The 15,673-nt window shown below is 42.6% G+C and overlaps 1 protein-coding gene across 2 annotated transcripts in view; it reads right to left on the bottom strand.

Annotated features, from left to right (window-relative positions):
* The window catches only part of TBC1D22B (TBC1 domain family member 22B), a 73,977-nt gene that overhangs the window by 31,834 nt on the left and 26,470 nt on the right, over nucleotides 1–15,673 (bottom strand). For both annotated transcript variants that reach the window (XM_003897550.4, XM_021937202.2), the window contains exons 7-8: nucleotides 13,873–13,938; nucleotides 8,979–9,093 (exon numbers count right to left, since the gene is read on the bottom strand). In XM_003897550.4, coding sequence (XP_003897599.1) covers nucleotides 8,979–9,093; nucleotides 13,873–13,938 — 181 coding nt within the window. The remainder of the gene's footprint in view (nucleotides 1–8,978; nucleotides 9,094–13,872; nucleotides 13,939–15,673) is intronic.

The following is a 15,673-nucleotide window of genomic DNA, read 5'->3' as shown; positions in this document are numbered from 1 at the left end:
GTCTGGGCAACAGAGTAAGACTCCATCTCAAAATAAATAAATAAATAAAATATATAATAATAATAATTTAACAACTTTATAAACTCAAAAAATCTAAGCTGTGTGGTACTGGATAGAAATGGAGACAAATGAAATTAAACCAACAAAGCAGCAGAACCATGTAATTAAATGTATGTAATATTATGAAGAGAGATTTCACATCAGTGAAAAGATGGTGTATGATTTATAAATGGTGTCGAAATATTAGCTATGCAACTGGAATAGTAACTATAAATCTCAGTTCTCACCATACAAGAAAATAAATTAGTAATGGAATTTAGAAAGTTAAATGTTAAAACCACCAGAATATTAGAAGAAAACATGGGAGAGTATTTTTGTAATTTTTTTTTTTTTTTTTTTGACAGAGTCTCACTCTGTCACCCAGGTTAGAGTGCAGTGGCGTGATCTCGGCTCACTGCAACCTCTGCCTCCTGGATTCAAGCGATTTTCCTGCCTCAGCCTCCCGAGTAGCTGGGAAAACAGGCAGCCACCACCATGCCCAGCTAATTCGTGTATTTTTGGTAGAGACGGGGTTTTGCCATGTTGACCAGATTGGTCTCGAACTCCTGGTCTCAGGTAATCCACCTGCCTCAGCCTCCCAAAGTGCTGGGATTACAGGCGTGAGCCACCGCGCCCAGCCAGTATTTTTGTAATCTTGAGGTGGGGAAGGAAAGAGTTCCTAAGCAAGATACCAAATCCAAAAATCCTAAAGGAGAAGCTGCTTCCTTCAGAGGCTTCATCACAGTTTGCAATTATCTGGTGACTTGTTTGTGAGCCTCCCTACCAGACAGGAGTTGCCACAAGGGCAGGCCATGTCTATCTCCTTGTCTATCTCCTACACATAGTGACAGCTCAATAAATACTTGTTGGACAGATCTGACTGCATAAAAATTAGTAAGTTCTACATAAAGAGACATAATTAGCAAAGTTAAGAGATAAATAATGGTCTGGGGAAAATATTACGTTGGACTATATAAAATCCCCATGTTGGGGGGTAAAAAATGGTTGAGTATTGGCCGGGCGCGGTGGCTCAAGCCTGTAATCCCAGCACTTTGGGAGGCCGAGACGGGCGGATCACGAGTTCAGGAGATCGAGACCATCCTGGCTAACACGGTGAAACCCCGTCTCTACTAAAATACAAAAAAAATTAGCCGGGCGAGGTGGCGGGCACCTGTAGTCCCAGCTACTCGGGAGGCTGAGGCAGGAGAATGGCGTGAACCCGGGAGGCGGGGCTTGCAGTGAGCTGAGATCCGGCCACTGCACTCCAGCCTGGGCAACAGAGCCAGACTCCGTCTCAAAAAAAAAAAAAAAAAATGGTTGAGTATTAACAATGTATATGATTCAACCTAATATTTTTAACACATAGCAGATGAAGGACGAATTTATCTAATATACAAAAAGCTCTTACAAAACAAGACACGTCAATAATCCATTAGAAAAAACAGGTAAACGATTAAAGCAGCAGACCACAAAAGAAAATGATAATACAGATGAGAAAAGATACATAGTATCACTGACCAGAAAGTAGGAACAAAAACTGAAAGAAACCATGATTTATCTGCTAGACAGGTAAAATATACTAGACTTCATCCACACACAGGTTTTGCTAAGGAGGTGAGGAAAAGTGCATCCACACATTCGTGGCTGGAGTACAAACTGGTATAAACATTTTTGGATTATAATTTAGTAGTACCTATTTGGCATGCTTTTAGGATTAGTCATTTCACTTCTAGGACTCTTTCAGAGAAATACGTATTTTAACAAGTGCACAAGAAAATATGTACAAGGATATTCACTGGGATGTTACTTACAACAGCTAAAAAGTGTAGGCAACTTAGGCCGGGCACAGTGGCTCACGCCTGTAATCCCAGCACTTTGTGAGGCTGAGACGGGCAGATCACAAGGTCAGGAGATCGAGACCATCCAGGCTAACATGGTGAAATCCAATCTCTACTAAAAAATACAAAAAATTAGCTGTGCGTGGTGGTGGGCACCTGTAGTACCAGCTACTCGGGAGGCTGAGGCAGAATGGTGTGAACCTGGGAGGCAGAGCTTGCAGTGAGCCGAGATCGCGCCACTGCACTCCAGCCTGGCCAACAGAGCAAGACTCCATCTCAAAAAAAAAAAAAAACAAACTGTAGGCAACTTAAATGTCCTTCTAGAGAAGAAAACTTAAATAAACTGGTTAAGCCTTATTACAGAAATAATGGAATTGATGAAAATAATGAAGTGGATCTGTATGTTCAGGCTTGGAAAGCTTGCTGTATGACATTTTTAAATGAACACAAGCAAAATATAGAAAAGTGTGAATAGCTTGATTTCATTTTTCTGAACCCAGTAAAGAAAAACAATGCATGCAGCTCCATCCATACATAGGAAACGGTCTGGAAGAACACATAACAATAGGTTAGCAACTGTAGTTATCTTGGGGGTGTGTGCGTGTGTGTTGTAACACTTCTATATATATATTTTATTATACTTTAAGTTCTGGAATACATGTGTAGGACATGCAGGTTTGTTACACAGGTACACACATGCCATGGTGGTCTGCTGTACCCATAAACCTGTCATCTACATTATGTATTTCCCCTAATGCTATCTCTCCCCTAGGCCCCCAACCCCCAACAGGCCCCGATATGTTATGTTCCCCTCCCTGTGTCCATGTGTTCTCATTGTTCAACTCCCACCTATGAGTGAGAACATGCGGTGTTTAGTTTTCTGTTCCTGTGTTAGTTTGTTGAGAATGATGGTTTCCAGCTTCATCCATGTCCCTGCAAAGGACATGAACTCACTCTTTTTTATGGCTGCATAGTATTCCATGGTCTAAATGTGTCACATTTTCTTTATCCAGTCTATCATTGATGGGCATTTCGGTTGGTTCCAAGTCTTTGCTATTGTGAACAGTGTTGCAATAAACATACACGGGCATGTATCTTTATAGTAGAATGTTGTTTTGATATTTTAAATAAGCATACTTCTACTACAATTTTTTTTTTTAAAAAAGATGAGCAATAAGAAAGGTGCTGCCTGCTTTAGAGCATTGAATATAATCGGTGAAGCCATTAGAAGTCCAAGGACAAGGATTGAAGTTGAGATTCCACCAAGTCATATAAAGAGCACAGGTATTAAGACCAAAATACCTAGGTTTGAGTTTGAGAAGCTCATTAGACCCCTGAGTCTTGGATTTTTCACCTTATAAAATGGCTTGATACATCTACCTTAAACAGACATTGGGCCCTAGTAAAGGAAATCAGGTATGTCCAAGATCTTTGCAAATAGTGAAGTACTTTAAAAACCAGGGTAATGTTGCTTGTTGGCCAGAAAAACAAGGGCTACAACTACAAACTCCTAGGGAAAGAGAGATGGATGGGAGCTGGAGGATTAGGAGAGACAGCCAACTATAATATGCAGCTCTGATTTGGACCCTGATTCAAACTGTTAAATAGATTTATGAATACGACTGTATAGTAGATTACATAAAGGAGCTATTACTACTTTTTAGATGGGATAACTGCATTATGGCTTTGTGTTTTAAAAAATGTCTTTGGCCAGGTGCAGCGGCTCACACCTGTAATCCCAGCACTTTGGGAGGCTGAGGCGGACAAATGGCTTGAGTCCAGGAGTTCAGGACCAGCCTGGGCAACATGGCGAAACCCTGTCTCTACAAAAAATACAAAAATTAGTCAGGCATGGTGGTGCGAGCCTGTAGTCCCAGCTACTCCGGAGGCTGAAGTGGGAGGATTGTTTGAGCCCAGGAGACGGAGGTTGCAGTGAGCTGAGATTGTGTCACTGCACTCCAGTCTGGGCGACAGAGTGAGACTGTCTCAAAAAACAAACAAAAAATTATGTGTGTATGTGTGTGTACATACATATATACCTTTCAGAGATACATATAGAAACATTTATGCATAAAATGATATGATGTTTGACATTGAGATTTGCCTCAAAATAATTCACAATGGTGAGGGAGTAGAGAATGGATACAGGTTTAGATAAAACAAGACTGGGATCAGGCATGGTGGCTCACGCCTGTAATCCCAACACTTTGGGAGGCTGAGGCAGGAGGACACTTGAGCTCAGGGGTTCAAGACAAGCCTGGGCAACGTGGCAAAAACTTATCTCTACAAAAAATACAAAAAATTGGCCAAATGTGATGGCACTCCCCTGTAGTCCCAATTATTTGGGATGCTGAGGTGAAAGGATCACTTGAACCAGCAGGTTGAGGCTACAGTGAGCCATGATCATGCCACTGCACTCCAGCCTGGGTGACAGAGTAAGACCCTGTCTCAATCAATTAATCAACAAATAAATAATACTTTATTATTTATTATTATTTTTTGAGATGGAGTCTCCCTCTGTTGCTCAGGCAGGAGGACAATGGCGCGATCTCAGCTCACTGTGACCTCTGCCTCCTGGGTTCAAGCAATTCTCCCGCATCAGCCTCTCCAGTAGCTAGGATTACAGGTGCATGCCACCACACCCCGCTAATTAGTAAATAATACTTTATTATTAAAAAATGCTATTTACTGAATCATCTGAGCCTTCAGCAAGTCATAATCTTTTTGCTACTGGAGGATCTTGCCTCAATGTTGATGGCTGCTGACTGTCAGGGTGGTGGTTGCTAAAGGCTGGGCTGGCTGTGACAATTTCTTAAGACAGTAATGAAGTTGGCCACATTGATTGACTTTTCCTTTCACAAAAGATTTCTCTGTAGCATGTGATTCTGTTTGACAGCATTTTACCCACAGTAGAACTTCTTTCAAAATTAAATCAGTCTCTTGCCTGCCACCATGTAAGACATGACTCTGCTCCTCATTTGTCTTCTGCTATGATTGTGAGGCCTCCCCAGCCATGTGGAACTTTGGCTGGGGAACAGACCAGGGAATCAATGGCTTTGGAGAGGAGCCAAGAATTAAATCTCAGCTAACGAACCTTATTCAGTCTGTAAGAATTTCGATGAGAGTGCCATTAATAATAGTAAATTCAACTGCAATTGTGTTTCTCTTATTATTTGGATGAGTATCAGTGGAGGAAATGGCGACTCAGAAGACATGCCAGCAGAAGTTATTACCTCAGTCATTACTGGAAATCTTAGCTGGCTGACCTTGCACTTGACAAGAATGTAACGGTGAAAATAAAACCAGACTTTCTATTTATCTGAAAAAACAAAAAAAATTAAAAAATGAAGTCAATCTGGCCAGGTGTGGTAGCTCACTCCTATACTCTCAGGACTTTGGGAGGTCAAGGCAGGACTGCTTGAGGTCAGGAATTCAAGACCAGCCTGGGCAACACAATGAGAACCTCATCTCTACAAAAAATTTAAAAATTAGCTGGGTGTGGTGGTGCACAGCCGTAGTCCCAGCTACTCAGGAGGCTGAGGCAGGAGGATCACTTGAGCCCAGGAGTTTGAGATTGCAGTTTGAGCTATGATTACACCACTGCACTCCAGCCTGGGCAAAAGAGTGGGACCCTGTCTCCAAATAAATAAATAAATAAATAACATTTTTAAAAAAATTGGAGTCAACCCTCTCAAATCCTGCCACTGCTTTACTAATTGAGTTTACGTAATATTCTAAATCCTTTGTTGTCATTTCAAATGTTCATAGCATCTTCACCAGGAGTAGATTCCATCTCAAGAAAGTATGTCAGCTATAGCTTTACTAAATTACTAAATATAGCTCTTAAATAATAAGACTCAGAAGTTGAAATGACTCCTTGATCCACAGGCTGCAGAACAGACATTGTGTTAGCAGGTATGAAAACATTAATCTCCTTGTACATCTCCATCAGAGCTCTCAGGTGTCTAGGTTCATTGTCAATGGACAGTGCTATTTTGAAAGAAATCTTTTTTTGTGAGCAAGAGGTCTCAACAGTGGCCTTAAAATATTCAATAAACCATGCTATAAACAGATGTGCTGTCATCCAAGCTTTATTGTTCCACTTATAAAGCACAGGTAGAGTATATTTTGCATAATTCTTAAGGGCTCTAGGGTTTTTGGAATGGTAAGTGAGCACGGGCTTCAACTTAAAGTCACCAGCTGCCTTAGCCCCTAACAAGAGAGCCAGCCTGTCCTTCGAAGCCAGACTCTGACTACTCCTCTCTAGCTATGAAAGTCCTAGATAGCAGGCTGGTCATAGTGGTTACTACATACTTGTAATCCCAACTACTCAGGAGGCCAAGACGGGAGGATCACTTGAACCAGGAATTCAAGACCAGCCTGGGCAACATACTAAGACCCCCTCTCTACAAAAATTGTTTTTATAAAGTTAGCCAGGTGTGGTGGGTGTGCATCTGCAGTTCTAGCTACTCAGGGGGCAGGAGGATTGCTTTAGTCAGAGTATAACGTTACAGTGTGCTATGATCATGCTACTGTCTCTTAAAAAAATAATTAAATTTAAAAAAGAAAGTCCTGGATGGCATCTTTTTCCAATAGAAGGCTGTTTTGTCTATACTGAAAATCTGCTGTTTAGTGTACCGCCTTCATCAATGATCTTAGCTAGATCTTCCAGATAATTTGCTACAGCTTCTCCATCAGCACTTGTTGCTTCACCCTGCACTTTTTGTTATGGAGATGGCTTCTTTCCTTAAACTTCATGAAAACCAACTTTGCTAGCTTCAAACTTTTCTTCTGCAGCTTCCTCAGCTCTCTTAGCCTCTATGGAAGTGAAGAGAGTTAAGGCCTTGCTCTGGGTTAAGCTCAGGATTTAGGGAATGTTGTGGCTGGTTTGATCTTCTATCCAGAACACTAAAACTTTCTCCATATCAGCAATAAGGCTATTTTGCTCTCATATTATTTGTGTGTTCACTGGAGTAGCACTTTTAATTCCTTCAAGAACTTTTCCTTTGTTCACAATTTGGCATACTGGCACAAGAGGCATAGCTTTCAGCCTGGCTCAGCTTTTGACCTGCCTTCTTCATTAAGCTTAATCACTTATAGCTTTTGATTTAAAGCGAGAGACATGTAACTTCCTTTCCCTTGAACACTTACAAGCCATTGAAGAGTTATTAATTGACCTAATTTGAATATTGTTGTGTCTCAGGGAATAGGTAGGCCCAAGGAGAGGGAGATGAGGAAGGATCAGCTGGTGGAGCAAGCAATCAGAACACACACAACATTTATAAATTAAGTTCACTGTCTTATATGGAGGCAGTTCATGGCACCCTGAAATAATTACAACAATAACATCAAAGTTCACTGATCACAGATGACCATGACAGATATAATAATAATGAAAAGTTAAAAATACTGTGAGAATTACCAGAATGTGACACAGAGACACAAAGTGAACACATGCTTTTGAAAAGTGGCACTGATAGACTTGCTCAATGCAGGGTTGCCACAAATCTTCAATTTATAAAAATGCAATATCTACAAAGCTCAATAAAACAAGATATGCCTGTACCAAGATTAGAAAGCAGTCATATCTATCACAGAAAGGTACACTGCTTGATGGGGTTGAGGTAGTAATGGGATGGGCACCTAAAGAAAGTGAAGACAGGCTTGGAACAAAATATAAATACAAAAAACAAAGCTAACAAGATAATTAAATATCTAATCAGAACTACAGCTGCTGAGGATTATTTTTAACTGGCACAACACCGTTAGCAAGATTTCATGACAGCATTTAGACTTCAAATGTAAATTAATGAATGGGTTAATACCATCTTAGGCTCATTCTTCAATACTATTTTAGAAAATTATTACTGCAAGAAGCAACTAAAAAATTCCAACAGATCAGCTAAACTGCTCTCTTGATAAAATTATACAACACAGTAGAATTATGCTGCTTCCAAAAGTTGGTCTATTAAGGCGGGGGGGTGGGGGGAAGATGTAAAAAGTCCTCTAGAAAAAGCCTTCTTAGTCAGTTGCCTTAGTTTTCCAAGATTGCCTCATGAAAGACCTCATCATCCTTTTGAGCCCCATTGGAAAACCTGGATGGGATAGACCAAGTGAGACATTTCTTATGCTGTCCTCTTCAAAGGGCTCCACTCTCACCCATTTCTCATCACCCAACCCTCTAACCCCTCCAAATGGCTTCCTCCAAAAACCACAATCATCCACCACCCTCAGAGTCTAAAGAAAATGATTTTAGTCCTAGCTCTGCCTCTAATAAGGAGACAGAGAATCTCAAAACTTCTCAGTGAAATGAGGGATTACGTGAATGGCTTTCTAAGATCCCTTTCGATGTTCTTATTCCTACATGAGGTTCTCCTTACCTAAGGAAACAAAGCATCAGGCCGTGGCAGATGGGTTTTCCTGTGACTCTCTCAGCAGAAGTGATTAAGGAAACCAAAACAGAGACACAGGATCCTCAACTCCTTTAAGACTCTGCTTAACTTAGGCTGGCCGGCAGAGGCTGGGACTACAAGAAAACCTAACTGCTGCCATGAAATCAAATCTCTTTCTAAAGTGACAAGAACCCAGTGGGGTGAGAGGTGAAGAAGGAGTGGGGAGAAATCAAGGTCTGGGAGTTCTCCTTGGCCCATTCCATCACTTCCTGTATGTGCTGGGTTCTGGTGCCACAACCTTTTGTCCTCTGCATGTCCACATCCTGCTCCTAAGATATAGCAAGTGAACTGGAGTGTGCAGGCCTGATGTCCAATCTAAAATTCCAGTTTACATGGATGAGAGCCTGAGTCGGAAACAAGTTCAAAATAATCCTAAAATAATCTCAAATAAACCATAAAACTACAAAACATATCAATGTGGTCATTCTTGTGACAAAGCAGATCTTTTTAGGTGAGATCTGTGACCATCTTAAGAGATAAATTCCAGGCAGCAATTGCTGTTAAAAGTAGTTTTAGCTGTGTATTCCAAAGGCACTATCTATTTTCTAGCAAGACATACCCACTGGCTGGACTCTTGGGAAAAACAAACAGACAGACGGCAGATAAGAAAGAGCAATAGCTTGTTCAACTTGGTACTAATGCTTCTTACCCACATATTCTGAGAGGAAGACGACAAAGAATGGAGTGACCAGGTCATTAATTCCCTGGACATACCCACTGGCAGGGTGGCGGATGGCCCAAATAAATAGAATTCTTTCAAAGATCTAGGAAAATGAGAAAGAAAGACACGAGTGTTAAATCATGGGGACACACTCCCTCCCTCCGTTTACCTACTTCACTATTTACCTCTGGGTTAGTGTAGAATGTTTAGGAAAATTTTAAAATACTGTGGGATAAAGAAGTATATAAATGCAAAAAAGTTTCTAATACACTAATTGTTTTCAAGTAAGGGTAGATACTTCTTGCCCTTTATTCATTTTTTCATTATCTGGTCACCATAATACAAAATTGGGAAAAGGAAAGAATTGCAACCCAAATGACTTAGAAAACATTTGGGATGAATGCTGTTAATTCAGGCCACCACATTCTCATCTGTAGATACTGTTTTCTATTTCCAAGAGCAAGATATCAGAACATCCTAGTTCTGATGCTTTTTTCTAAATTTTTTTTTTTGTTAGGAAATACCTTCTCACTACCCTCCACTATCCCTGCTGAGAAGAAAGGAGGTCTAGATTTAATTCTAACCCAGGCTGACTAGGACCAAGCGACAGACTGCACATTGCAGGAAGTCACTTCACATATCAGGATACAACTCAGACATCTGCTAAGGATAGGAAGTTAAACAAAATCCTATGGACTCCTACAGCTGGGTATTTGAGAACAGAGAAACCAGCCAGGGCCCCCATGGGAAAGACCCTGGGGTTTAGCATATTAGCCACAAGAAGCCAGAGGCCTAGGCTGGGGACAAAGGAAAGATCTCTATGGTCCCTTTACAGAATCATGCCCTGTACCACTCAACTATACTCTCCTTGCTTTCATTAGGCCCTCTGAGTTTCTCCCCACCTTCTCTCAACCTGATGATACCCATTGCCTGGTTTCATTCTGTTGACCACAACTCCTGAGTCTGACACATTCTTGAGACTGGTTTTGACTGGGCTGCCTCATGTCTCTGTGAACCACACCAGAGAGATGACAGAGGTGATGGTGAATACATGCAGATGATAGGGTAGGAGATTAGAAAGCACGTGGACTCCGGAGAATCTCAGCCAATCACCTCAGCATCAGAATGAAGAGGCCCTCTCAAGCAGGTGCAAGGGAGAAAAACCTCCCAGGGAGACCAATAAACAGGAAATGGTTATATGGTTTTTGGAGATGGTTATCTAGTGTAGGAGGGACATAGAGAATCTAGAGACATATAAAGGATGCTTCCCAGCCCCTCTGTCATAGATAGTTGTGTCTACAGCTGGCAAACAGAGCTGAGAAACAGTTTCCTTCACTGTCAACACTGCTGCCTTCACAGGCAGTGAGAACAAAGCCCTCCCTCGAAGGGAGCTGGCCTCTCTGCCTTCACTAGACCTACCCATTTGCTTTGTGCGGTTGAGGAAAAGGCACAGCAACCTCAATTGCATTCAGCCCAACACTCTAATGGGAGCATTCTTTTTTTTTTTTTTTTTTTGAGACAGAGTCTTGCTCTGTCGCCCAGGCTGGAGTGCAGTGGCCGGATCTCAGCTCACTGCAAGCTCCACCTCCCGGGTTTACGCCATTCTCCTGCCTCAGCCTCCCGAGTAGCTGGGACTACAGGCGCCCGCCACCTCGCCGGGCTAAGTTTTCGTATTTTTTAGTAGAGACGGGGTTTCACCGTGTCAGCCAGGATGGTCTCGATATCCTGACCTCGTGATCCGCCCGTCTCGGCCTCCCAAAGTGCTGGGATTACAGGCTTGAGCCACCGCGCCCGGCCGGGAGCATTCTTATACTCTATTTCCTCTCTGTTGCTAAATGACCCCTCTATCTTGAAAACACAGCCAAAGCTAGAACCATCATTTTCAGGAAAATCTCAAGAATTCCCTGGCTCACTCTCTTTCTTTGTATTTCTTGTGACCTGGGTCTGTCTAGATGCCTCTGTTAAAAAGCTCCTCCAGGCCGGGCGCGGTGGCTCAAGCCTGTAATCCCAGCACTTTGGGAGGCCGAGACGGGCGGATCACGAGGTCAGAAGATCGAGACCATCCTGGCTAACACGGTGAAACCCCGTCTCTACTAAAAAATACAAAAAACTAGCCGGGCGAAGTGGCGGTTGCCTGTAGTCCCAGCTACTCGGGAGGCTGAGGCAGGAGAATGGCGTGAACCCGAGAGGAGGAGCTTGCAGTGAGCTGAGATCTGGCCACTGCACTCCAGCCTGGGTGACAGAGCGAGACTCCGTCTCAAAAAAAAAAAAAAAAAAAAAAAAAAAAGCTCCTCCAGGTTGGTCTTTCCAAAGGACTTAGAAGGGCTTCTACTCCATAGGATCAGCTCCTTGTAAATACTCATATCCTTGGTGCCTGGCTGTAACAATGGCCAAGTACATGGAAGCTAGCTGTTCAGAATCAGGAGACCTGCAATCATCCTCTCTAGTAAGGGTGGGACAACACAGACACACTCACACGGTCAAAGTGAAGTGGTCAAAGAGATGGAAACTGAAGAGCACCAAGCCTGGTAATCAGGGGAGACCATGGGATGCTCACTGTAGAAAAAGTCTGGGATAATCCTGCCTTATAGACAGGAGTGGATAGGAGAACCCCTGGAGGTTTTCCTATGTCTCTTCTACTAGTGTGGGTAATTTTTACATACTATAGTCAATTCTCAGGTATCTTTCAGGTTTTCAAAGCAAGCCTTTCCGTATTCAGTGTTACTTAGTTCTTTACTTCTTGGTTGGCATTTTTACTAGACTGGATGGTGGCTCACGCCTTGTAATTCCAGCATTTTGAGAGGAAAAGCAGTAAGAGTGCTTGAGGCCAGGGGTTCAAGACCAGTCCTGGGCAACAAAGCAAGACTCCATCTTTACAAAAAATTATGAGAAAAAAATTAGCCAGGTGTGGTGGTGCATGATTGTAGCCCCAGCTACTTGGGAGGCTGAGGCAGGAGGACTGCTTGAGCCCAGGAGGTAGAGGCTGCAGTGAGCTATGATCACACCATTGCACTCTAACCTGGGTGATAGAGTGAGACCCTGTCTCTTAAAAAGTTAAAATAAAAAAAAAATTAAAAAGATGACTGTAGCCTGCTAGATGAAATGGTAATTCAGGAAAAATTGGAAAGAATAAAGTTTGAGTTCCCATATTGTATTCAGGATGCACTACTAAGAGAAGCCACCAGCCCCCAACCTTTTTTTTTTTTTTTGAGATAGGATCTTGCTCTGTCACTCAGGCTAGAGTGCAGTGGCACGATCATGGCTTATTGCAGCTTTGACCACCTGGGCTCAAGAGATCCTCCCTCCTCAACCTCCCAAATAGCACAGGCACAGTAGCACAGGCACATACCACCATGCCTGGCTAATTCTGTAACTTTTTTGAGACAGAGTCTCGCTATGTTACCCAGACTGGTCTCAAACTCCTGGGCTCAGGCTGGTCTCAAACTCGTGGGCTCAAGCAATCCCTCTGGCCTTGGCCTCCCAAAGTGCTGGGATTATAGGAGTGAGTCACCATGCCTGGCTGAGAAGCCTTTTAAACTGACTACTTTCCCCATCTCCAAATTTAGAGTAAGCATGCACAGGTAAAAGAAAAGTCTCTGAACATCTCCAAGTTAAAATGAGGAATAAGCAGTGCTGAGCCATGGAAAACTGTATGGGAGGATAAAGGGATCGTGAATGGGTTTTTAGCTTCCTATGAGCTGAATCTTATAGTTAAAATAATGGTGTCACCTTCAAAATCTTATTTATGCTATGGGTAAGACATGAGGGACCCCACCAGTGGAGACATCTATATTTAAACAAAATTATAAATACAACCCAAAGTCAAATAGAAATTATTTTCAGCATTTTAACCACCATCCCTCTCTATTATGAGAATGGCAAGTTCTGTTAAAAGAGCACTAACACTTAGTGTCCTGGCTACTGTAAAGTTGCAAAGGAAATCCCTAATCTTAAGAAGTTTACAGTTACTGCTTGAGTCAAAACATAATAGTCCCACTGACACCTTCCATGTACTTCATTAACTTGTTAGGTCTCAAAACATAACTACTAATCCCACTTCTAAATATATACCCAAAAGAATTTAAAACAGAGACTCAAACAGATAGTCACATACCCATACTAGCAGTAGCATTACTCACAATAGCCAAAATGTGAAAGCAACCCATGTGTCCACTGACAGATGAAGAGCTCAACAGTATGTGTTACATATGCACAACGGAATATTATTCAGCCTTTAAAAAGGAAGGAAATTCACACATGCAACAACAGGCATGAATCTTGAAGATATTATGCTAAGTGAAATAAGCCAGTCACAAAAGGACAAATATTTTATGATTCCACTTATTTGAGCTACCTGGAGTAGTCAAATTCTTAGAGACAAATAGAATGGAGGCTGCTGGGGAAGGGAGTTAATATTTAAAGGGTACAGAGTTTCAGTTTGGGAAGATGAAAAATGTTCTGGAAGTGGATGGTGATGGTCACACAACAATGTGACTGTACTTAATGCCACCGAGCTGTACACTAAAAAATGGTTAACATAGCAAATTTTATATTATGTATATTTTACCACAATTTAAAAAATCACTACTTCCAGCTTGATAAAGTAGAGCAAATACAGGAATAGGAATTCTAAGATGTGGGTTCTTCATTCTGCCACCAGGTAGACTCGAAATTCTGAGCAGGTTCCTTAGCCTTTCAAAGTGTTATTCCGCTCACAGATTTGTTATGAAGATGAAATCAGAATGCATGAAACCGTGCTCTAAAGGAACCAAAGCTGCATATATGAACGTAAGGTACTATTATGATTAGCCGCAAACCTGTAAACAGGTGCCACAGAACTATGCAGGGAGAAGCGCCAAAGAACATTAAGTAATTCCCTCACCTCCTGTACAAGTGGTTGCTGGAACAACGGAATGAGAGGATTCGTCCTTGGAATGTCAATGTGAATCTGAAAAAGAGAAGGCATGTCCAAAAACACAAATGCCAGTTTGTTCTTTTTTTTTTTGTTGAGATGAAGTCTCACTCTTGTCCCCCAGGCTAGAGTGTAATTGGCACTATCTCGGCTCACCGCAACCTCCGCTTCCAGGGTTCAAGCGATTCTCCTGTCTCAGCCTCCCAAGTAGCTGGGATTACAGGTATCTGTCCCTATGCCTGGCTAATTTTTGTATTTTTAGTAGAGACGGGGTTTCACCATGTTGGCGTAGCTGGTCTCGAACTCCTGACCTCAGATGACCCACTCGCCTCGGCCTCCCAAAGTGCTGGGATTACACGTGTGAGCCACTGTGCTTGGTCCAGTTTGTTCTTTTGACAAGTTTTTTTTTTTTTTTTTTTAAAGAAATGGGAATCAAAGTAGTAAGAAAACACAGTTTATCTTCAGAAAGAAGTGACTGACACAGAAAAAAAATCTAGTTATACCTACCTGCCCATATGGAACATGTTTCCATGATAACAGTAGTTTATTAGGAAACCACCCAAAAGAAACCACTTAAGTCAAATGGCAATAGGCTTCACAGCCTGAGGGTTTTTTCTTATTGCTCTGAAGTCTGTTTCACTCTGGGCTGGCATGTATGTAGCAGGTATGATCCAAGTAGGTACCCCTCTTTCAGAATCTTACTCATCGACAGTTCCTAAGAACTAGAAGAGCTCAGAAAGCTGCATAAATGTCCTAAAATAGGGAACCAGAGATGAACTTGTTTATGAAGTCATGACGTGTAAGAAGTGGGGAAGGGCCAGGGGCAATGGCTCACGTCTGTAATCCCAGCACTTTGGGAGGCCGAGGCGGGTGGATCACTTGAGGTCAGGAGTTTGAGACCAGCCTGGCCAACATGATGAAACCCCATCTGCACTAAAAATACACAAATTAGGGCTGGGTGCGGTGGCTCACACCTGTAATCCCAGCACTTTGGGAGGCTGAGGTGGGTGGATCACCTGAGGTCAGGAGTTCGAGACCAGCCTGGCCAACATGGCAAAACCCTGTCTCTACTAAAATTACAAAAATTAGCTGGGTATGGTGGTGTGCGCCTGTAATCCCAGCTACCCAGGAGGCTGAGGCAGGAGAACTGGTGGAACCTGGGTGACAGAGACTGGTGTGAGCCGAGATTGCACCACTGCACTCCAGCCTAGGTGACAAAACAAGACTCCGTCTCAAAAAAAATAAACAAAATATTAGCCGGGCCTGGTGGCGCATGCCTATAATCCTAGCTACTCGGGAAGCTGAGAGGCAGGAGAATCACTTGAACCCAGGAGGCGGAGGCTGCAGTAAGCCAAGATCACGCCACTGCACTCCAGCCCGGACCACAGAGCAAGACTCCATCTCAAAAAAAAAAAAGTGGAGAAGGACCAAAAGCAGTTGGCCTTCAGTAACTGAAGCTGAAAGTTCTTACTTCTGTTACCTAAGACATCACTATGTCCATTTCAATTCGGGGATTTCCCAACGCCCAGTCTAGCTATGCAAAAGACTGTGTCAGCAGCAGCAGGAGAGGCTACTTCAGTTCTTGAGGCTTGTTGTAGATAGCTGCCCACCTTTCACTTTCTGCAACCCCTGGCCTACTCTTCTCCTCCCTCCATGTGTGATGTTGGGAGCAGACCTTTCTGCAGACCATGAGGACCATTATGGGCAGACGGAAGACTCCCTGACAAGACTACTGATAGCTACAGCTCCTACAGACAGTCACAGAGGCCGA

This window comes from Papio anubis, chromosome 6, assembly GCF_008728515.1.
Source record: "Papio anubis isolate 15944 chromosome 6, Panubis1.0, whole genome shotgun sequence".
NCBI lineage: Eukaryota > Metazoa > Chordata > Mammalia > Primates > Cercopithecidae > Papio > Papio anubis.
This window is presented reverse-complemented; position numbering and strand designations above follow the sequence as displayed.